Source organism: Hetaerina americana, unplaced genomic scaffold (genome assembly GCF_022747635.1).
Source record: "Hetaerina americana unplaced genomic scaffold, ioHetAmer1.1.p SCAF_5, whole genome shotgun sequence".
Taxonomy (NCBI): domain Eukaryota; kingdom Metazoa; phylum Arthropoda; class Insecta; order Odonata; family Calopterygidae; genus Hetaerina; species Hetaerina americana.
This window is the reverse complement of record NW_027287095.1, coordinates 36,712,887-36,736,788: the sequence shown is the minus strand read 5'-3', so window position 1 is coordinate 36,736,788 and position 23,902 is coordinate 36,712,887. Positions and strand designations below refer to the sequence as shown.

The following is a 23,902-nucleotide window of genomic DNA, read 5'->3' as shown; positions in this document are numbered from 1 at the left end:
CTTTGAGTACTTGACAGTTGTTGAAGATTGTTTCCACTTAAAATTTGTTGGGTTGTGAAATCTTCGATTCCTACCCTGCGGAGATTGATTAAATCGACAATTTTTCCCGTCCGCTTTAAATTACCGGTACTTCCAACAGTTCCACGTCTGGAAACGCTTCTGCGGTGTTCCTCATGGCACTGCTGGGTTATTACGAGCGCTTGACCAGACGGGCGTAACGTGCTGAGAAAACGACATTAGCCATGAGAGCGACCCAGTTGAGCCGCGTTCCTGGGTTCACGGGGAGGGGGAAGGGCAGCCGCCACAGGAGGGTGGGGGGAGCGTTAGAGTGGGGGCGGCAGAAAGAACTGTCTGAGTCGTCGAAAGATTGGAAAACGACGACCCCCAGGTCGGTCCCCCCGTTGGCAACCGCTTTCTTCACGCGCAATCACTGGCATGGGTGTGTGATACCGTGCCGATTGCGTAGTCGGCATGCCCAAAGAGCCGAGAGCACGCTTCCTTCTCCGCCGGGAATTATCACCCTCGGGTGTTACTCGCTCATCAGTTACCGAGTCTCTCGAGGGTTACAAACCAGACGTGCAAGGGTATACGATGGCCACACGCAAGAACGGACACTAAAAGCTGTCGTCCTCTCGGAACGTAGAGATTGAACGATTTCACCTCCGCTCTTCACGAAAATGCATAATGATTCCTTTTCAGAGTCGATTTGTGGAAGTTCCAAAAATTATGACAGGCCGAATAACTGATATGATTGAAAACCTTGAAAAACCTTTTACGATATTGCAATTAATAATTTTATAACGCTGCACTTTCCTCGATAAGATATTGAATCTAAGAATTTTCGCAAACTTGTACGATACGTTGTAAATAAATTTCCGTGGACACCGTATGCTTAAAAGGCTGTGTCACACTGTCAAGTTTCCGCATAGCATCATTGTAAGCAATGCAAATTTCACTCCCACCTTTCTCATGGGATAATATCCTGAGGGAACTCAATTGCTGACATTAAAGCCTTCTCTTACCGAAAAAACAACAAAGACCATGATTAAAGCATCCATCCCATCGCCTCGGAGACCAATGCTCAAATTATCAAGTTTACTCCCTCTTTCTTGTGCTTATATTTTACAGTGTTGAATTATTGCTTAAATAATAATCCTTCTCTGTTCGCAAGCAAATGATGTATTTCGACAAGCTGAACACTACATCTTTATTATTAATTATCTCATCCGAGGCGAATCGCTTGCGAGTTTTCTTGTAGCGTCCTTTAAAAAAAACTCGTTTACTTACTTAATGTATTAGATCTCATCTTTGCAAATATAAACGCATGGAGTAGCCTCCTCCTCGGAAATTGTTTCCTTGGATTTTTTTCCAGCGATAATTTATATATGTGTGGTATTTTCACCCATTCTCAAACTGGTTAAAGGTTGCGCTACGGGTCTACTTTGTTATCAATAACAATACCTTCATGCTGGTCTCCCTATTGATCGATAGTTTCATGTATCTTGAAGATGAAAATGGGGTGTATCCTAACAATGTACTCTAATAACTTCTGGTGCGATTCCCATAAATGATAGTACAATTCCAAACGCGAGGCATTCTTTTATGCCAATTTTACGGAAACTTTGAAGGTGTGACGCACACTCAATCCTGTTAAAAGTTATTCGTGATGAGAATAATTGGAAATAACGCTGGCGATCACAGCTTGTGGGAGTTAAAAACTGTAATGCACTTTAACTCAAAATAAGAGGAGGAGAAAGCCCGTTAAAAGAGTAACGAAGTTACAATGAAGGAAATAAAACTACCGACTTAAAAGTAGAATAAACTAAATGTTGGTGACTATGGTATAAATCCTAGCATGACAGCTGAGAGCGGAAAGGAAGTTGCCGTCGGAATTAGCTCGCTCCAAGAGAAAGGCGGCAGCGGAAGTGTAGATGAACATCCCGTCGCACGTCCTTAGGGTAGAGATCTACTTGAAATGCCATCCCCGGGCCACGAAAGTGGTAACAGTGAGAACGCTGAAAAATCTCGTCATTCCACAGAATCAATTCCCCCGTTTCGTAGGATCGAAGAGAGTACATTTGCAGAAATCTAATCCTTGAGGAAACATAGTCTCTTAGCCCCTACTTGATTTAATATTAAAAGCGAAAAAAGATTACTTATGTATTAGAGAAACTTCTTCTATTCAAAAGTATAAAGCTCAATCACGGAATATGTAGCATTCCGTGTTTACGATAGAATCAAAAATACACATTTCACATCGAAGGCGGGACTAGAAAGCATGTTCCTCAGCTGATGAGCCGGTAAATGATCAATCGCACTGAAGAATAGAAAATGTCGTGCCATGGTAATAGCAAGCTACCGTTTAGTAATACCAAAAATGTCAGCGAATAAAATTCACCAGGAATGCGACACAAATAACCTTTTGCTGGTTGGTAAATGCAGAGACAAGGATTTCATCGCTCCAGTTGATAAACTCTAATGGAAACCTATTAAAGCTGGAAACGGTTGGAAATATATTAGTAATATATCTGTAACAAGAGTAAGCTCTTAATGAGAACACACCTTTGAACATCAGACTACCTCGCCCGAGCATAGGCTTTGATAACGAAAGAATTTCATGCCACCTTTTCAGGTACATATAAAATGTTGTATATGCCTCGAAATTCATCTTTGACATCTCCACATACATTGTTATGTAGGATGTCGAAAATTATAAGAGATTTTTATGTGTTTCCAGATTTTTTTATGTTCCAGTTTAGTTTAAACGGAACTTCTTTGGGGAGAAAAGTTCCGATTTTGAAATTTAGCTATAATTTAAAATATAAAATATTTCAACGTGGCATGGAGAAATGTTATGTACCAATAAAGAAATATTACCTACAGTCAAATAAAGCCCTAACATTCGTGACCTTTTCGTAATATAAAATTCTGGAAAACTATTTTTTCATAACTTACGATAAGTTGATTTAATCTCTGCTTGAAAGGTATTAAATGAATTGATGTGTATTACATATAATAAATTACGAATAAAAATAACAAATAATAATTTCGCAGGCGAAATAGCTTTTATTACAATTTAAACGCCCTTTGTATGTAGGCTCCCTCTGTACGAGGACAGGTTCTATATGTACGATGTATACGAGTAATTTAACGGGTCAGCGGAATGACGAGTACTTTGCCATTTTAGGTGGAGAGAAATGGGATGGCTGCGAACAGTTCTGCTTTGTTTAGCATGCCTTATCCTGGAAGAAGTGACAGGACATGGACGCCTCATTGAACCCCCGTCTAGAGCTACTATGTGGAGGTAAGTCGAAGGCTTTCACCCTATCTATACGATTTTAATAGTTTTAAATAATTCTCAACTGAATTCTATTAATTTCAGTGATATTAATTTAATTTATGAACAATAAAATCTGAACCTTTAATTGCCAAAATGATAGCATCTCTTTAATCTTCTTTTTGATGAGCTTTGCGACTAATGCATTCTTGTGCGATTAAATCTTCCGTGAGATAAGACCTTAAGTAACGCTTGAGGTAATAATATATTTTCTCTCTAGTTTTACATTTCATTTTGCCTAATTGTAGCATATTTATTTACTTCAAACAGCTTATTACGTTTTTCTTATTTAAAAGATATTATGAGCAAGCTAAGACTGAATTACTATAAAATGAGATCTATAACGTAAGAATATAACATGAAATATATCAAATGAGCTCAAGCAAGGCCATGCAAGTGCGTTGACGGAGTGATTACGGTTTAAGATCATACAATAGAATAGTATTGAGGGAAAATTGGAAATCATGGGAAATATGACGCAAAATACTATCATGCGCATGTTTAGGTAACTTAATCAGAAGTGTTCGTATATAGCTATATCATGAATGTTTGCCACTTCTCAGATGCCTCCCCATAGTTTATGTAAACTTCATGGTAAATCGCTCCTTTTGGATCTCCTTTACCTTTTATAAGGAGAAATTGGCAGTATAAATTGAAATGCCTTTTAGTTGGTCCCTGCTGATTTTGTTCATTTTTCCCTACTAAAATGGACCGAATTGTGCTCATTCCGGACGAAATGGCTCATTCTTATTTTCAGCGACCGGAGAAAATTAATCAGATATGTGAGAAAACCATGCTATGCTGGAACTAGTGATATTTTTATATATTTCGAGGAATCGAATCCATAGAAGAGAATCTACCACACAGGCCAAAATCCTTCTCTCTATTAGCATATCAATCAAATTTAAGGGAAAATTAGGATTGTTAGAATAGTTTAAGCTGTGTAGGAACTTTCTATGGCGTCAACTGAACATGCTTAGTTTCCTTATAAAATTTTACTTCGTATCCTTCCTTCCGCAATAGCACCTTGTATCTAAGGTATCTGACAGTGATACTTTCTTAAGCTCAAATTTTATTCCGTCCAGTGTGACGGTAATTTTTCTTAGGAGATCCACAACATTGCTTATTGGGATGGCATAAACCAGTAAAAGTATTTTTTTAGAATGCACATAACGCTGCTGTCTGGAACTATCAATCGTAAGTTTCAAATGCACTGTTTTCGCAGTGGCTGTAACTTCACGTGGAAAACACACAAGCGGATATATGTATGTACCTGATGCGGTTGATATTTCCTCATTCTCTTTTGTTGACCAATTTAATTGGCCAATTTTTTTACAAGCTCATCAGATAATCTATTATTTTATCTATTTTTAGGTTATTAATTTTATAAGACCCCATTAAAATCTAACCACCGCAAAGAAATTTAATTTACAATGCAGCTAAAGAAATTATGAACGTCACTTCCGACATCCAATTCGACAAACCAGCCGCATACAAAAGTGTGTCAAACTGGAATTCACGCATCCGGGAAAACTATGACATGCCATCGCATGAGTAACCTATAGCGTAGTGTTATAAATTCTGAGAAAGTTTGGCTAAAAAGGTTATCCGGAAGTATCTCTGCTCTCTTTTATATTGTTTATCTTCTTTTAGGGATGAAACTCCATTTCAGAGGGATTGGAAAGTTCATTGTGAAACTAAGAGTTTTTCGTAGTATCGGAGTCACAACTATTCGCTTTCCTGCGAAAGATTTCGGAAGCTAGGTTTTCTGTCATAATTTCTCGTGGTCCAGCGATTGATGATGCAGGTCTCGAAGTTGGGTAGGCGAATGGACGAAAATAACTGTGGCGGTTTTAACAATCTAGAGCAAAAATATAACATGGCTGTTCTTGGATTATCAAACATATAAATTAGTGTTCCCATAATTTCTCATAGGTACTTGTATGTGCGGTTAGAATGTATTTTATTTTGGTTTACTTAATTAGTGTAGGATTGTGATATTTCTTAAGCATTCTAAAAAGAATATAAAACATATTCATTGGCGTTAATAATATTTAATAAAATAATCATTATTGACTTCATCCATTTCCCTTCATACCTTGAAAAAAATACCTTAGCATTCTTAAAATATTCAAGTATAAAAAAGTGACGAAAATATACCAAATTTTTTTGGCTGAAATAAAATTGGCGTGGATTGCTTATCAAATCATGTTTCATTAATAAATCACTGGAATAAAGTAAGGTCCAAAGTGTGTTTGTTTAAAAATAACACCCTTACGGGTCCGTAACATTTGGAAAGCCATTGTGTTACATGCTGCGAATGATTCAACGTTGGGAATTACGTGTCAAATATTGGAGAGAAACATGATACTTTTTTCGGAAAAGAGAATTGCTTTTCAAACAATTTCCAGATTCTTCTCTTTATATTATTTCCACAGCCCTCTTTTCCACATTTTTCATTTTTAAGAATTAGAAGTTTGGATGTACGAGGTTGTTTAAATTATGAATTGCCACATCACTCTTAAATTGAATGTCCCGATATTGCAAAAAAAAACAGCGTTGCTCTAAAAAGATTGGAGCCTGTGCCTCCGGAATTCACATATGAGCAAACCACTTACACTTGTTTGGCCAACGGGCAAAATGTGAAACAAACAATATTGCATCAAAAATCGAATTTGTATTAGCCGAACTGCCATTGGAGCAGCGAACCAAGATTAAATAGCTTATTTGGTCCTAGATCACCCAAGCGTGGCCCGCTAGGTTTAAAGTGCGTCGATACGGGATGCGTACCTTAAACTGACTGCCACAATAACTTGGTCAAGCTGTTTTCAGGGTTAAATAGGAGCCGTCTCAGAATTTCCACTCCTAAATATCATCTAGAAATCGTCTTATGAAATATATCTAAAAGTTAATCGACTAATTTTTATACCTCATAGAGGTCCTTCTCGTGGCAAGAGATGTTCCCTCACTTATCTATGTACTGTTTGCAATTTAAATGATTTGGAATGCTGTATATTACATTCATTAAGGTCATTCGAGAACTTGCAAACTGATTTGTTTATCTGATGATGAAACTTATCTCTTACTAGGAATACCAGGTATCACACTAATGGTTTAATATAGTATTTATAAAAATCTTTTCTTTCTTTTATGAATTTTGCACCTCTGAGAGTCTTAATACAATTATAAGATTACTCATCCATACAAAAATATCGTTTGGGCCAAACGGAAGATATTTTTGCACACGAAAAGGTTAGGTAATAATGAATTTATCGGGTGACTTATTAGCGCTGGGCATAACCATTGCTTTTACTCGAGGTCCTGACCATGCCGACTGCTGTCGCTTCAACATGGTAAAGTGGATAGAGTGATTTTGGTCCAGGGAATGAGTAGGTAGTCTTCGTGAATTGTTTATAGGAGAAAGTCAGAATGTAATGGTGATTTCCGATGTGTGCTATTAATTTTAGAAAACGGTGTAATGAGTTAAAAAAAAACAATCCTCTTCAGATATTTAGGGGGTGTAGCTAGAGTAGTGAGCGGTAAAAATGTCCAATGGAATGGGTATTGAGCAATTTATAGGCATTTCCTGTCATTTTCTTATTAAAATTTAGGAATATTCTCTCTGAGAGGGTTAATGTTGGGTTCTACAAGGAGATAGGTATGGGTAGGACCGATAAATGCGTCACTATATGCGTCTTTCAGTTGAGACTACACCAATTGGATTGTAAGATTGGAATGCCGTCTCACGTGGTGATTTCGGGGGCTTAGTCTATGGTAAAATATTGTGAAAGGTGTCGATCAATTTAAGGACACTTATTTCGTCTACTATTTTCAGTTTTAAGAAAAGAAAATATTTAACATCATTTCCGGACCGTATCCGCAATGGAATATTTCTTTTCTGAGACGCTCACACGAATTAGCGTGAATGGTTTTAAAAATAGTCCTAGAACCAACGTTTGAAGCACTGCCACGGTTGGAGCTGCAGTTAGATTATTTTAATAATCGTCATTTTCTTAGGAAATGACTCATATTTTGACGTTGGCTGAACGGAGAATCAACTTAAATCTTCAGCTTCCGTCTTCATGCGTCTCACCTGGCGTGCTGGAAATTTCGAAGAGCTATAATTTAAAACCGAACCTAAGAAAGAAATTCACCGACACTTTACATCGTCAGCTATGCCAATAGCGCGCTTACGATAGGAAAAGTATGGGCAATAAAACTCGTTGCATACTAATTTGAATGTGAGTGTATGTCGCAGGAAACAAATTCATAAAATAGTTTTTATAATGAAAAATGCCTTTCGCGAAAAAAGCTTCCTTTTCTCGCATTGTACCGAGTGCAAGTGTGATATTTCATTAAATTTTTCACAAAGCTTATCACAGACTATGAGCGTATTCAGTGCCGTATTTATTTGATAGAATAAGTTAAGCCGATGGCGTTAATCATTCCCTCTTTCCCGCCCTGCCGCCCGCCCTAAGTGATTCATTATTTTCGAGGAAATCGCATGATGAAGTAGATTCCTGGACTTGGGCTATTTCAGAGGGAAGTTTATGGCATGCATTTCCTGTAGTCACTGACTACTGTTTGGACCTTCTCATGTATTCTGTGCGAACCAATATTTCATTATTTTAATAAGTTAGTGAATTGAAATATCAGTCGCAGCATAAATTAAGACCATGATAAAATTATTCCGGATTAGAGATGTGTATGCAAGATTGCTTCATAATGACAAACATGATGAATTTTTATGCTGAAAATTATGAATTTAAATATGAATCAAAAATGTTTTTAACATTAAAATGGGATTTAATAATTAAAATCACCTGATGGATAACGTTGGAAGTCGAAACACGGGTCGTGTCTAAATAAAATACTGAATTTAGAAAGTTATAGTTCTCCATTATAAAAAGAATCGATTCCATAAATCCATACCTCAAACAACCAATGATTTTTTGAGTTTTGGAAGGGCGATCTTAGGTGCGTTTCGGAAAACCAAAAATCAGTTTTGGGAGCGGTGAAAAACGGAACGTTTTTAATTGAAATGCGTATATGAGCTTGAATGCAGGTTATTGACTACACTGCTTGTAGTGACTCACTACACTTAACCTGACTACTCGTATATCGCTAACAGCGAACTTCGTTCGGGAAAAAAAGAACTTGAAGGGGGGGGGGGTGAGAGGAGGGAGTAGGGGGTGATCCTAGCTGGGAGCTCCAAGACAAAAACGACTCGGTGCGCCAAAACTAAGTGAGCCGGTCCTATATGATCCATAAAATTTAGCTGACATGAACGCAGTGAGTTACGGCACTATTTCAGGGCTTACGGGCCCTCATGCATCCCATAACTTTCTCTAGTTAATAAAATCGCTCCGAGTGCGCTGGAAAAAGGTAATAGGTCTTCCTCTACCTCTTTGGCCGTTGACATTTCGTAGCTCTTGACGCCGCTGGGCTTTTATGGTTCAATTTTTCCAACGACCAACCTGGCATTACACCCCATTTCCTTTCCAAAAATTTCACTCTCTAGTCCTCGGAACGCTACTGGAATTCTCTCGAGAAAGAACAACGTCTTTCGATTGTTATTCCGTGGGAACACTCGTGACGCCGAAGTTCGCATGTTTCGTTAAGAAGAGCGTTTCGGAGTTGGCCTGAATTACAAAAAAATTGGTGCAGGGTAGCTTTCCCTGCTCCTTCAAGGACTTATCGGCGATGAACATTTTTCGGTGAAAACGAAACTGTTTTCGGGTCAAAAATTTGGAGATATTTCATTGTTCAGATTGTTTATCGAGAGCCGTTTCAGTGCAAAAACTAGGGGGTTAGAAAACACTTGGAATAAATGCAAATCTCATTCATGATTAACGTCAAGAAAAAAAATGCAATGAGGTGGTCAGATTCTGAAGGTTAGTGTTTCGGTAAGTTACGGGGAGCGTTGGGCTCGTTTTTGCCATAGCTTGAGAAATCGCTTAGACGCAATATCCCACCAAGTCGAAAATTATTTATCGTGTGAGCGTAAAAACTATGAAGTGATGCAAAAAGTCGTCCTGGTGGTCGACAGCTTATTGGGTCAGAGAAATAAAAGCGCTCGAGCTCGTAATTACCAATATTGTAATTTTTATTCAGTCGCTGTCAATTTTATGGCTTACTTAAACAAGCAACCAGAACGTATTGACCACGCACTTTAGTATATATGTATTTATGGAATCAAACGCATAAGCCTTGTAAGCTGCGTTTAATTTACAAATCATTTTAAAAATCAAAGACTAAAACTTAGCTGAAAAATAATTCATTCGAAGAATCGACTTACATTTTCTATTCAACTGAATTTTCTTTATTCAATACATTAGGGGTGAAATGCGAATATTGTGAACCGTGTACAGCGTTTTATGGGTATGCAAAAAGCACACACTAAGGGCTTGACTGAAACTAAATAAAACAATAATTTAATAAATGACAATTTGAAAAACTTTCAATGGCTAGTTCTTAAACCTATAGAATTTACTATGCCTCCTCTAAAGAACCTCCAGCAGTGGTAACAAATATGATTACTTATTAGTAAGCCATTTTACTATTTTTCTTACTTAATGTTTTTCTTGTTGCTGATGCCTCAAAGACGAATTTTCATTCAAAAAGAATACGACATAGTTCTATGAAAATATTTACTCGATCAACCCTCATATTTGAATAATTCTCTACTTACAAAAGCATTCCATTAGGGTAGAGCGCTTGGGTATTGACTGTAGGGCCCGGGTTCAGTTCAGGATGACTTCTTTGAACACCCTCAGCTTCACCAAAGATTTTTGATTTTTCGAACACCAGATCTTCCTAAGAAATCATGCGGACAAAGGGAAAGGAGCTGAACTCCCTAGCTTGATTTGTGAATTTCACACATCATTGGTTTTTGTATAAGGCAAGCTCTAACCTCACCTGCCAGACCAACCTTCGGCAACTCCAATAGCAACATTCAAACGTAACATTCATGACGGACAAAGGAACTAGCCACGGGGCGAGGGAATTAGCAGACCGAAGTTTATTTACTAAGAATTACGTCACATGAATCAATGAAGTGACTTCATAAAACTACACAGATTATTACGGCTAGCTATTGTTAATAATGATTTACTTTTTAGAAGAGATTAAATATATTTGATAATTTTCCTCGGGAAGTAATTGTGATTAATCATAAAAGGTATCTCATGATACTTAAAAATAGTATTTATATGTACTATTTAAAAGATTTCATTCAATTTCCTCCTTCGAATTATTTATAAAAAGATTCAAAAAATAATAAAAATAAATGTGAATGTAGAAATGAAATGTTCTTCCAGAAATAATTTTAATACAGTTTAATAGATGTCATACATTCCTGTTCAAGACACCACTTGATTTTCAAATACTATTAAAGGCATTAAAAAAGTCTCACCCGAAAAGCTACTTAAGTTATTCCATAATTGAGAAACCATTATCTAGCTTTTATAGATTAAGTGCTTCGATCTGAGGTAATCATTAATACTTAAATGTTATTTTAGTGTAAAATTTAGCTCTTTCTCTCAGAGAACCTGTGGGCAACGAGTGTGCATCATAGGTTGTACTCCCGACCTATCGGCAAATTAGGGAAAGGGTTGAAGTAGACTACTCAAAAAAACTTGTCCCTTTGCCATTCTCTAAATTAGGGTCCCTTATTTTCCTTTCCGCATGAATTGAAGGAATGATGGAAAGGCTTTCACTGCGAGTCCAGAAAAGCGTGTAGCTGATGCAGAAAACAATTTCAAAGTCTATTTCATCGTGAAATTTTCTCGGGATATGCCCGCTTGTCCTTACACACGCTATAAGGGAGACACCTACTAGTTTCTTCAAATTATACTCGTCGAAAGTGTTCCAGAACCGTTTTTTTTACTTCTACGGAGTAATGCAAGACTAACCTACTTTCAGATTTTCATACCGGCAAATCGTTTACCTTTTCATACGACATAAAAAGTGGATTGACGAACTTTTCTATAGGTATCAAAAGGTGTGTATTAGTTCCATGCCGATTTGAACCTACATTTGAACCTATATTATATATATATACAAGAGTAATGCTCTGACCTTTTTTTAATCCTTGGGAATCCCTGTCCATACTCAATGCCATTTTGTATGAATTCTATAATTTTTTAAATAAAACATCAATTCGCGACAAGATTTGTGAATTCAGTAAACTTTCAATCGGAAGAAATTACTCCAGCTCTTTTTCACAGTTCCCTCCCAGTGGTAACTCTCAATTCTTACTGACGACACGTTAATTCATCAATCTTCAACAGCTTCTAATTCTTGCATCGGTCTTAGTTTTCAACTAGTGTTTTCCCCTTGTCTTTCGTCTTGTAGGTTTTGCTTTTTCCTTCAGGTTTCTTTTCCACAATTTGTTTTCTAAACGAATTTCAAACGTAACATAGAAACTACAAGGTTGATAAACACGGTTTTTATCTCATCCTTCCGGGTGAATTTTGGCAAAACAGATTCTGAACTTAAGGGATCTATTGAGTTTAACGTAAAGGAGCTCGATACTCACTGGACCTCCGAACTCCCAATCCGTGAGAGATCAGCTTCAAACCAATCAAGAGCAGTGGTGAAACATGAGTATTTTTTTGGCAATGCAATTGTCGACAATTTGACGTGTATATCATTCTCGAAAACATCGTATGTGTGTATCATCCTCGGCTTTCTCCGATACTTCAAAATGCTTTCCCATCCGATGGAACAGATTTACAATCACTCTATCGGGTTCCGAAGAAATGATTCATATTCAGTTGGCGAGGTATTTCTTCGTATTGCACCCTCATTATCCTTAAAGGGGTTTCCTGAGATGAATTGCATCAAATTTTCAAATCTTCCCGTCACCTCTCATACTTCACCAATCCCTCTAGATTAATTTGTTTCTCGTTCCCGCCGCAGGTATGGGTTCAACACGCCTCCCGACTTCCAGGATCACGAGCAGTTTTGCGGTGGGTTCTCGCGGCAATGGCAGAGGAACGGGGGTAAATGTGGAGTGTGCGGTGACCCGTGGGATGCCCCTCAGGTGAGTGTCAAGGACCAGAAACGTCGTGGAGATCGAAACATCCCATGCGAAGGGCGTTGGGCATCCAACCCCGTGAGAAAAACAGAAAGTGAACCCACTCTTCATTCTCTTTACCCGTTTCCCACTTTCGCTGGCCGTGAGGAATGTGAAAAGTTACTCGGGCCCTCCGGCGTCTTCGAAAACGCCGCCAATTGAGGCACGTTCGAGGACAAAGGTGTAATTTTTTCCCTTCCGGTGCCAATTCTTACTTTCTTCTACGCCCGTGAACGTTCCGTTTTCTTATCATGCCTCTCATTTTACATCCGAGCATTCTTTGCATTCTAGCAGGTCAGTAGAGTAGTCCTTCGGTGGACACGAGGAGTTTGAACAATAATTGGCTGGTGCTTACGGAAAACACAAATAAAATGGATATCATGTGAATAAGGGCAATGTGAATAAATACTGCGAGGGCTGTATCTTAATTCTCATTCCGCTCTACGGAAGTAGAAACGAATAAAAACACGTTTTCACAGCTTAAATCATGGTGAAAACAATCTAATTATATCCGCAAACAATTAGCATTACCATCACCATAACCTTATGTTATAATCAAATAATTCGTTAACTGAAGAAAATCTACTTCGACAAACAAATGCTCGTGTAGGTTCGTTTACAACAATGAATTAACTTCGTTTAAATTCTGTCTACATGAGAAAGAAAACAATTCCTTTGCCTATTATTACTCAACATTCACAAAATGAGTTTTCACCACAATTCGAAAAACTCATCCAAAATGTGGCAGAATGAATTTATTGAACTTGATTGTATCAGATTCAAAGGTTAAGGTCCTTGAATTTCTGATTTGTTTACTTTTTCTTAATTACTTGCACAGTTTACTTATCTTGATCATACACATGTCATCGGCCAAACGCTGTTGAAGGCAATACACACAATGAGGTAAAAGCAGGTAATCATGGTGTAAGTAAAGTTCCACCCTGCCAAATATTCCGAGATTTCAGAACAGGAAAGTTAACAACACACGTTCCAGGAACTAAATATATTTTTCTTTTGAGGGGTGCGTGTTCTGAGGTAGAAAAATATGTGGCTCTTGGGCTAACTGAAAAGAGCGACTATTGACCCGGCTAGGAAGCGGTCGCGGTGTCGTTCACGTTTTTTGTGTGAAGCCACAGCGTAATTTTCAAACCGAGCTCAATACCATGACGCGGCTTGACATGGAAGTAGGTTATTATGTTACGGCGTCACGATTCTCAAAAGCCTCAAACAGCGAAATCTTGTGCGAGTAAACTCATTTTACTCATATTATTACAGCGTTTTAAATAAAGTATTGTTTTATGTTAACTATAACATGATTACAATGAAAAAGCCCAAATGAAAATACTGGAATAGTCTGATTTAAACTTACCAATGCGCCCTTTAATGCATTTTGAATCGATTGAAATATATGCAAAAAAGGTACTTTCTTTGAATCATTAAGCTGCGCGGCGGAGTATTGTTCTAAACTCGAATAGTGTAAGAGTTTAGAAAATACTGGGCGAGAAGGAAAAACTGAGGAGAAGGTTATCCTTATTCATCAGAAGACAGGCCCTACACCTTTTATCTTCGCATGGAGATTGAAAACTACCGCCAAAACTGCGAGAAAAAATTCTCGGGCACGGCAGACTGTCACTTATTCCGGGAGATGGATATCATTGTGAGCTTCCTCCCATGAGATTTTACTTCCTAAAATGCAATAGTTCACCAGCTCAAAATAACCACAGTTTTCACAACGTTAGTCAACACACCTAGGTGCGACGCCATTACCAAATACGAGTCACTTGATTTATTTAGACTTCTGTATTCCTTATTAATGATCTGGGTAAATGATAAGCCTCTCAATGATTTTCACGCCTCGTACATCCGTCCATGCAAAATCTTTTATCCCTGCGTGTAAGAGTCTGTTAAAATAAAGCACGTCAGTTAAAATTTTCTATTTATCAGTGGGAAAGTTAATACTATATATCAAGAAAAGTGTAATGCAATCTTCCAAAATTACTTATTTCTCTTTACACGTACTAAATAGTTTTATGTAAACGACTATTACAATGAACACATTAATTAGATTCTGACTTAATAATCAAATCTAAAAGATATAAGAAGCTAAAAATAAGAAGCTTTATTGAGATATTCGATTAATTGGAGAAAGATTGTCGCACGAAAATAACTCGCGAGATATCTCACCGCACATATTTTTTTTATCAAGCAAATTCATTTCCTGCCCTTTTTGTCATTTCTTGTTCATTACAGTCACGTCCCGCGGTCTCATATTGATTACAATTGTGCTAAAAATGGAATTAGGAATTTACCTGAGAACACCCGTGGACAGGAAAAATTACAATTGAACGATCTTAATGATACTATGTTCAGGAACATAGTTTCATTTTGATAAGATGGCATATACTACAAAAGGATAAACAGTTTAACGTTCCATTAAAATGCTAATGATATCTTCCTTTTCATTGCCATGCAATGAAATCTTATTGCCGTATATACATAATATCCCAGTAGTTACAGTTTTACTTGAATCCACTAGGATATCGAATTGAATTGATAAAAAGAAAATTAAATAAATTTACGAATAACAACACAAAAAATAATACTTCGGGAAATTAGGTTTTTCGTTCTACGGGCGCTAAAATCCACAGTCAGTGGCACACAGTGCAGAAAGTTTATGTCGTGAATCAATAAAAGCAAGGTAAGTAAATTTGCCTGTAAGGTGAATTACTTTGGAATTTGAAGTTCCTTAAAATGCAGAACCGGATCCGGTCAAGACGAATTATTTTTACCCCGAAAATTCTACATTTTAATGTACTGTCCCGGCATCTCCCGCCATGCTTTGAATTTGTAATTCCTTGTTTTCCCCATCTTTCCCAGTCAATCACAAAATATTATTTTGCTATTAAATTATGTAATGAATGCCAGAAGAGGTGGAATTTTGAAATTATTCTGTCTAAGGCTTTATTAAATCCCTTAGGATGTGTCATATACACGTACGATGTCCTGGATGCCTTATTCAATTATATGCCGACCATTCCCCTACATATACGGCCAACATTAGCCACCTAAATGAACACCCACTTCCGTGTAAGAGTAGAGCAGAAATCTTATTTAATTCTTAAAATTCCAACAAAAGCAAAAATATTCATAATTAAAACGCAGCAATTAAAGTAAGGATTTCTCAGTACGTTCTCTGACTATGCCTTACTTCATTTTATAGGCACCTTAGAGGAAATATATGCAATCGACGGCAAGTTTTATTGGAGCACATTATGCCCGTCGCCTCCATTAGTAATATGAATAACTTCCAGGACATCCATAATATCCTACGAGGAAGTGATTTTGAAGCAAGGAGTGATGAAGTGTTTACAAACCCGGCATGCGCATCAACAGTCCACATATGCCTCGGGTGTCCTCTGTCTCTTACGTGACGGAAAGTCGACTGGCAACCATTTCACCTATTGCCCAAGGATCTCTCTATTCGGCTCGAGTTAGTGAAGGGAGAAGTGTTTGTGGTCAAAAATGAGAGGAAGAAGTGTAATAACTTAACTTGAATAGTTAAATCCTACGGTTTTCAAAAATAAAAGACTACGGAGAATAAGATTAAGCGCTGCTAAAATGCAACCTCAAGCAATGCAAGTTCATTACTTGAAGAGATGCTAAAAAAATTAAGGTTAGAGGAGAGTAACTAGGATACACACACACATGCAATGAATTATTTCAGGAATCAAAGATAGAACATGTGTCCTTAGAGCGGAAAAGATATTCGTTTATCTTTCGTCTATCAATGTCATCCTTACTAATTGACTATAGCCTTGGGGTGGTGTCAGGGCTTGCGTGTTCTCATTATTCCTGGAGCTGTACTGGCGGAAGCAATAATGATTGCTCCTGGAAGGGCCCCTTATGGCCTATGTTGGGACGACAGTAAACCGACGGAAAGTATAATCCGCAGTGTGGGTACTGACACCAATGGAGAGGCCGTCTGAATATTAGTTTCATATATAAAAATACCATTGAGGAAGGAAATGGAAAACTACCTCAGTTATCTGCCGTTTAAAGAATAATGGCCACAATGAACAAAGGATTGAATTTAGGTAACAATGGGATACGGACCACAAAGGTGGATGGGGAAGCAAGGTGTCCGCAGTCGTTATTACTCGAAGTACTTGTTCTTGCAAAACTAAGTCCACAGAGGTAGAAAGTTCGAAGGGTAAGTTAAAAAAAGGGAGGGTAAGTTAAAAGAGGAAAAAACTATTAGAAAAATGGCATGAAATGTTTGGGCGATGTTGGAGACAGAATAATTTGAAATATATAAAATATTAAACTGAGACAAAGAAGCCGCTATAGATATGAATAGATATGACAGCTTTTAGAGAGGTGACATGGAAAGACATAGGTGAGTATTGGAACGATAATAAGAGTTAGCCTTAAATAGAAGGGGATCTAGAAGCTTTAACGGGAATAAAAAGGAATAAGAATTGAGAAGAATAAATGGATAAATTTCAAATTGAGGATAAGAGTATGCGAAAAATTGAGGAATTTGGTGCAGATATAAAAAAAAGAGAGGGGCTACAAAGGAAGCACTTGGAACAGAAAATCTGAAAATAATTTCGGGGATGATAATATGAGAGGTGAAGAAGGAAGGTGGAAGGGAGTAGGTGACGCGGAAAAATGCTGAGAGACTGAACCAAGGGAAAAATGGATGGAGTAGGGGTATGAAATGTGGAAATTCAATGGAAAGGAAGAGGCGGATGAACTATAAGGTAATGGAAGAGTTGTAGATGAAGAAGTAAATAAAATGAAAAAGACATAAAATAAATGATAGCACGAGTAAGTAGGCCTCAAAATTTTGGAGGATGAACAAGTGCAGCCCGGAAAAACCGAAAAAAAGTTTACACGGCTTTGGTAAACCATCCTTCATTGGGGCCAATGGACATCATTCTCGAAAATCTTCCATTTTTCAAGCCACTTCTCTTACGTTCTCACCTCGACACTGCGCAGTTTCAATATTTCAAAATTCAGTTCCAAAAATACTATTCTCCATTAAAAAATATTTATCATTATATATAAGAGAGTGAATTTCACACGCTGTTGGGCTTAGTATTATACGGTCCCAATCCCCCTCACCTATCGAACGAACCTTCGGGTTGATTATTGTAGCTAAATATACGGAGAAAGAGAGAGTGGAGCAAGGATGGTCCAAAGTACAGAAAGTGTTTGAGATATGCGTGCAAGTCCTTATCAAGTGATCTGAAAAAAACTGTGATCTTTGAGCTGGACTGATTTAAAAGTGGATCATGTAGACATTTCTAGTGTAATTATAGACAGATAAATGATTTGTAGGAAATGACTGTGCAGTCCAAGCTGCGGGAGGCACAAGTCTCATGAGAAACTTTCGGAGATGCAGACCGAGAAAAAAACATCATCCGAAGTAAGGCGTCGAACAATAAGTAAGACAATTCGGTCCAAATCAACAAATTCCGAAATTTTTAATTTTTCACTACGAAATTAGCATTTTGTCACTTTTCGCAAACTTTATCCTAAGATACATTACATATCATACGATATTTCTCATATCGTAAATAGCTATAATCAACTTTAAATTTCCCAATGACTAATAGACAAATTAAATTCTCAAGTTTTGCTTGTGCCCTATGTTATCTCCACAAAATATGGTATCTCACATTTAAAGTTTTGGTTTCTACTCCAAATATGTGAGGTGCTTCTCCGAAAAATAACTTCTACAAATGTGTCAATGACAATTGGGAACTTCACGGTAAAGAAACAAATACAAGATATCAATCACCAACAGAGGAGTGGAAACTGAAATTATTCCGACTTTGTATACATGTAGGTTTTCTATCTTAAAAAAGATACAAAAACACTTTTATACATAAAAGTGTTTTTGGAAGGCCACTAGCATGACATTGTCTCGGAGGGATAGACATCCCTACACGATCTTCCACCCGACTTTATCGTAAAACTAACAGTAAAGGATTTGCTCGCTTGCTTGCCCTGCGCAGTCAGATCCCCCGTCGAGACAGGCTTCACACGCACGGAAAAAATTAAGGAAAGCGTGACGTAAGTGCGGGTGGTCAATAAGTTCGGTGGAAGGCACGGACGAAGTCAGGATGGCAGGAGAATGGGCGAACATGCTTTGAAGGGGGGACGGACGGGTTTGAGAAAACGCGTAAGTAGGTGAGATTGAAACGAATGCTACTTGCCTTCGAGGCTTTTTGAAACCTCGGGTCATTACTGGGAGTACGCTTTTAGACCGGAACTGCTCGATCATGACGATACGTTCTCCTTGCCGCCGTCATGCTTTGGATTTAAGGGTTTGACAATCGACCACTTCACGATCGTTGAGAGACCGAGAGCACTGTGCTAATAACCCAGCAGTATTCCTTAAACCACGGATAAAAGAATCACATTTAAAGCATCAAAAGGAGGAGATAACTTGCTATTTATTGAAACTTGAACTTTCTCAAAAAATCTTCATACGCTCTCACTACGGAAGGAAAGCGATGCATCGGAGAATTCCTTGTAATCGGTATAGTTAGGTTCATGAGAGAGTTTCCATGATTAAGTTAGTAATTAACTACAAACCTATCGTTAAAATCCACTTCGACTCCACGTTTTACCGACTGCACCATGAATTGAGCAAGTTCATTTAAATGGATAAATTACTTTGGATAAAACAAATGTTTTGAAATATTTTTCCTGGAAGAAATATTTTTGGGACGACAAATGAAAACAAAATAAGTTGTTTCTTTTTTAATCAAGTACGTTAATTATCAGAGAAAAAAAATGAGTTTTATCTAATACAGCTATTCCGCTATTTTTAATTCTAAATATCCTCTGTCGTTTCCGTCTAGATTTGACAATAGGCAATCAATAGATTTGACATTTGCCGGTGATAAATCGCGATCGCTTAGTGGCCACTGACCGTGTGGTCAACATTCAATTGCCAATGACATTGGACAGCCCGAGCCATGTGAATTTTTCGGGTACCATAACTCCCTGGGAAACCTTACGTGCCACAGAGAAAGGGACTGGCAATCTACCCTGTGTGAATTTCTCACGCCAGCCGTAGGACAGCACGAAAAGAGATCAACCCCCACCTACCATTACTATGGTGGTTAAAAATAAGTCCTTTCCCAGAAGAGAGGATATTTTTTTATCTCACGGGAAAGCTAAGTTTGTGCAGTGCTTTATGCAAAACAGACTTGTCAACGTGGATTTATTGGTAATGATGAACTGTATTGCACTGTTTCCTCGAATGAGAACTTCTTTTACAGACCACTACTGTCTTATAAGCCGTGAAACTCGTAATAAATGGGTTATTGCCTTATTATATAAGTAAAATGTAGTCTACGATGGGATTTAAATCTCATTTTGAGCGGGGCTAACTCACCTACACTAGAGCATAATATCAATGTATACATACGTATGATTATCCTCGCAGAGGTAGTTTAAAGTCGGGTGCCTGAACACACTTCCTCTGAGTCGTGATGAAAAGAATTGGGGCATATGGCATGCGGAGCTTAATAAACCGGCTATTTAAAAAAAATAAATACATTAGTTACATATGGAAATATAAATAGGTAAGTTGGAGGGACTAAATGTGAACTATGGTTGTTGATATTAAATTCTGCTCAAGGTAGAGACCGTATTTTTCTTCTGTCATTGATGACTACGAGATTAGTTGGCTCACATCTATTTAGAAAATTGTCTCTTTAGTACCTGGAGTTGACAGTCTATCGTGTGATAATGATTTCGAAATTACGAATAAGGATGTTCGGCGCACATCACCTTTCGTTTTCAATCTCAATTTTCTCGGCTTCAAAAATCTGTAAATATATGCCAAGTACATCTGATTGTAGGCGATAATTCGGTGGACATATATTAAAAAAAGATATCACTGCTCCTTCCTTCCTTCCTAATGAATTAATATCAGTAACAAAAAAAACCGAGTATAATTAAAAGATGATTACGGGTAATGTTGCCCAACACCTAACTTGTTAGGTTTTTTACATTTTGATATCTAAATTACTGCGCGAAGAGATTGTCTTAATCTTCAACCCAAAAGTAATTTAGCAGACGGGTTTTAGGGTCACAATTAGCATTCCACTACGAAGCGTGAGGTATGCATTATCTCGCAGTGAGGAGAAAGATGCTTACGATTGCAGAGGTGAACGTAGAGATTCTCTATCCTGAACGAATCCTTCCTAAACTAAAGACGATTCTGTGAGGGATCAAAATCCATCAGCCTGTAAAGACCTTCCGGGCAAAAAAAAAGATTTTTATCTGCGTGACACTGGTAACATGATTCGTTCCTTTTGCACGATTTTGCCGTTTTCTTGGAAGAGGCGATAACAGTATCTGCATCGATTGCTGTGCAACACACAACGGCGTCAATTATTCACCGATATAGGAGACAAGATTTGGACGTCGATGAACAATTAATTGCTATCAGAATCAGTTTCTTTAATCAAGTCATAAAAATGTCCCTATGAATATTTTATCGAATTAATAGCTTATCAAGAACAATATACCGCCAGAAATTATTTATAAATGGCGTATTTTGTAATCGGATAAATGGGACGAGGCAACATGAGACAAGTACACAAATCTTAATCAATTTTTATGCATAAAGATACTAGGTATATTTAACAAGGCTATCTCCGATTTTATGAATGATGATTTTGAAGACAAAAAATGGACATAGACTCTGCTGATGACATTTAGGATAAATTAATAGAGTAATTTGCGCGCATCGTAACTTCGGTTATTGGATTCGTCCAATGTTTCTGTCATACGACAAAAATATTACGAATTTTTGAGTTTCTGTCTTTTTGTGCTTACTATGGTAGCTACCAATATTGCTGACACTATCCCATCATGAAACAATGATAGAGTTCCTAAGGCCCTCCAAACGTTGTGGTCAAATTACAAGAAGGAAATGTGACCGTTAAAATACTAGTAAAAATCTAGTAAAATACTTTCTGCAAACTCGCGAGTTACCGGTTAGCATCCCTTGAAGTAGAATTTCTTTCAAAGATGTACTTCCTTTGATTATAGTTTTCCAATCAAGTCCGTTATCTTGGTCATACTATGTACCCGAATATATCTGGTTATCGGATATAGATTAGGCATCCACACTGAATTAAATTTTGAAGGTTTCCAAAGAGGGCTACTTACTAATAAACATTGATGGAGATAAATTTTACTTATTGCCAAGCAATAGCAAATTTGTGTGTGAAAATTAAGCCCACGAATGATTATATGAATTAACGATTCATTAAACATCATTTACTTCCGTCTAATTTTTCATTTCGCCATTCTTCCTCCGAGGCCAAAAACTCACTGAATAATTCCACTGCTGTGGTTTAAGTCGGAAGTCTAAACAGTTATCAGTATGCAACCACCGCCACCTAAGCCAAATAAGACTAGGCGGAGAAATCGAATCGACACTAGCGGTGATCGCTCCCTCGCATAAGAGATTAGCGGAGGATGATAACGAAAGTCTCCCAGTACTAGAGTGAAAACTCAATCTCTCCCTAGCGTTAGACCATTGCAACATTCACCCAGCTGTCCTTAACAAATTCGCTTCCTGATAGCGAGTCGTGGGCGAGAATAAATTGACGATGTACTCCGACCTCGTCCATTCGGTTCCTGTAAGAGTTCGAGATGAACCTGAGTTTGTGGACGTCCTCGACGGCCTCTGAATTTGGCTGTGGCGACTCGCGAGGTATCTTGTTAGCTCCCTCCCGGTTACCCCCCCCCTCATCAAGCAAGTCTACCCGAGACGGTGCGATTCCACGCCGCGAACGAAGTAGCGCAGGCGCTCCGATTGCTCATCGTACCGGCGTAATGGGGGCTCGATGATGCGTTGTAGTGTGACTAACTAACACCGCCGCGGCTAAGGGCGGAGACAATAGATTCGGGTGGTCACGCTCCGGGCCATGTACTACTTGGATCCGCAATCGTACAATGCGATCGTGTATTCTATGAAGAGTGAGTCCTCTCTTTCTCTCCACATGGTGGGGAACGAATCTGATTCGTCGGTCTGGAATGCTCGCGGCGAGTCATAAAGAAATGGAGTGCAACCTCACCCTTCCGGAATTCGAAGGCTTATGGTTGGATAGCGTAACGTAAATCCCATGGCGACGTGCTTTTTTAAATCTAATCGAGTAATTCTGATAATCTATATGGTAAGACTTTTTTTGCCAACCGCAAAAATGAACGTTCATTTGGTCCGGTGGTTTCTTCTCCCCGATCGAGAACTGGGAAAGCACACGGTACCAGTTCCAGATTTGCACTACTAAGATACTTTAAAATGCCATCAGCTGCTATTCAGGCCAGCGAGGTGGGAAGTTTACTGGCCAATCATCTTAATAGTTGCGAATTCAAACTGCGCCTAGGCGACGTTCATTCCACTGTGAAATGGAGATGAAGAAAAGAGAAACGTTGCAAAGTTCTCAGGAAAGTAAAATTGTATAATTTGTTTTTACCGAAGGGCGAAACAAAATATCTTATAAAAAAATCAAAATATCGAGTTTTCATGTACATGCTATTTTCGCATTGGAATCACCCGTGGTTAAGGTCACTCAATTAGTTTGTAAGTTCATCACTCATATCGCCATCATTATCACCTCCCGGAACTTAATTACATGTTGTCATTGCTGTCATTATGCTAAATAAGAAGTCTGTTAATCATTTCTAAGTATTCAATGAAATAAAAAATGCACCACTGGTTGTTCAAGGTTTGTTAAAGAGTAAATGAAATAACAGTTTATCAGGATGAATATTTAGTCTCATAAAGCCTATGTAGCAGTACATGTATTAAGCCCATTTTGCAAATCAAGGACTTCAGAGACGCTATGTCAATTTTGTGCGATAACGGATAAAGCATTGAACTCTGGTGTTATCAATCGGAATGGTATCCACTGAACGCATTGCTTTAAGACCACAAGTTAACGCGTCCAATTTTTGCAAAGGTTCTCGTGGAATGGAATTGATGAATGCATTTCCTATCTGTTACATAAAAGATAACCGATATTTTCGGAGGCTGATATGGGAGGCCATTGAGATTATTAAATAGCCAGACAGTTTCGACAGGGAAGACAAGTTGTCCAACAATTGGATACTTGTTTTCAATTGGATACATGTTTACATGTTATACAACAATTGGATACTTGTCTCAAACAATCAAAAAGAAAAAAGGCGATCATCATGGTAAGCAATTGGGGGTGTGAATACAAAAGGACCAATCAGGTCGCGCTGCTCCCTAATCTATATAATTCTGTAAAAAGAATGAATTACGCTTCACCTGAATAAGCCGACAGGAATGCCGGCAAAACTGTTGAGTTAAAAAACAATCGCGGATAAAAACGTGAACAGAAATGAATTCAATTAAACGTATCCTTCATGAAGATTAAATGATCTGAGATTGCGGTGTGCGCAAAAAATTCCGATTTTAATGT

The 23,902-nt window shown here is 38.0% G+C and overlaps 1 protein-coding gene across 1 annotated transcript in view; it reads left to right on the top strand.

Moving 5' to 3' along the window:
• The first annotated feature begins 3,197 nt into the window (after positions 1-3,197).
• LOC139693616 (uncharacterized) overlaps positions 3,198-23,902 on the top strand; it is a 39,059-nt gene continuing 18,354 nt past the window's right edge. Inside the window, exons 1-2 of the mRNA XM_071591847.1 lie at positions 3,198-3,304; positions 12,260-12,383. Of these exons, the coding sequence (XP_071447948.1) occupies positions 3,198-3,304; positions 12,260-12,383 (231 nt within the window). The remainder of the gene's footprint in view (positions 3,305-12,259; positions 12,384-23,902) is intronic.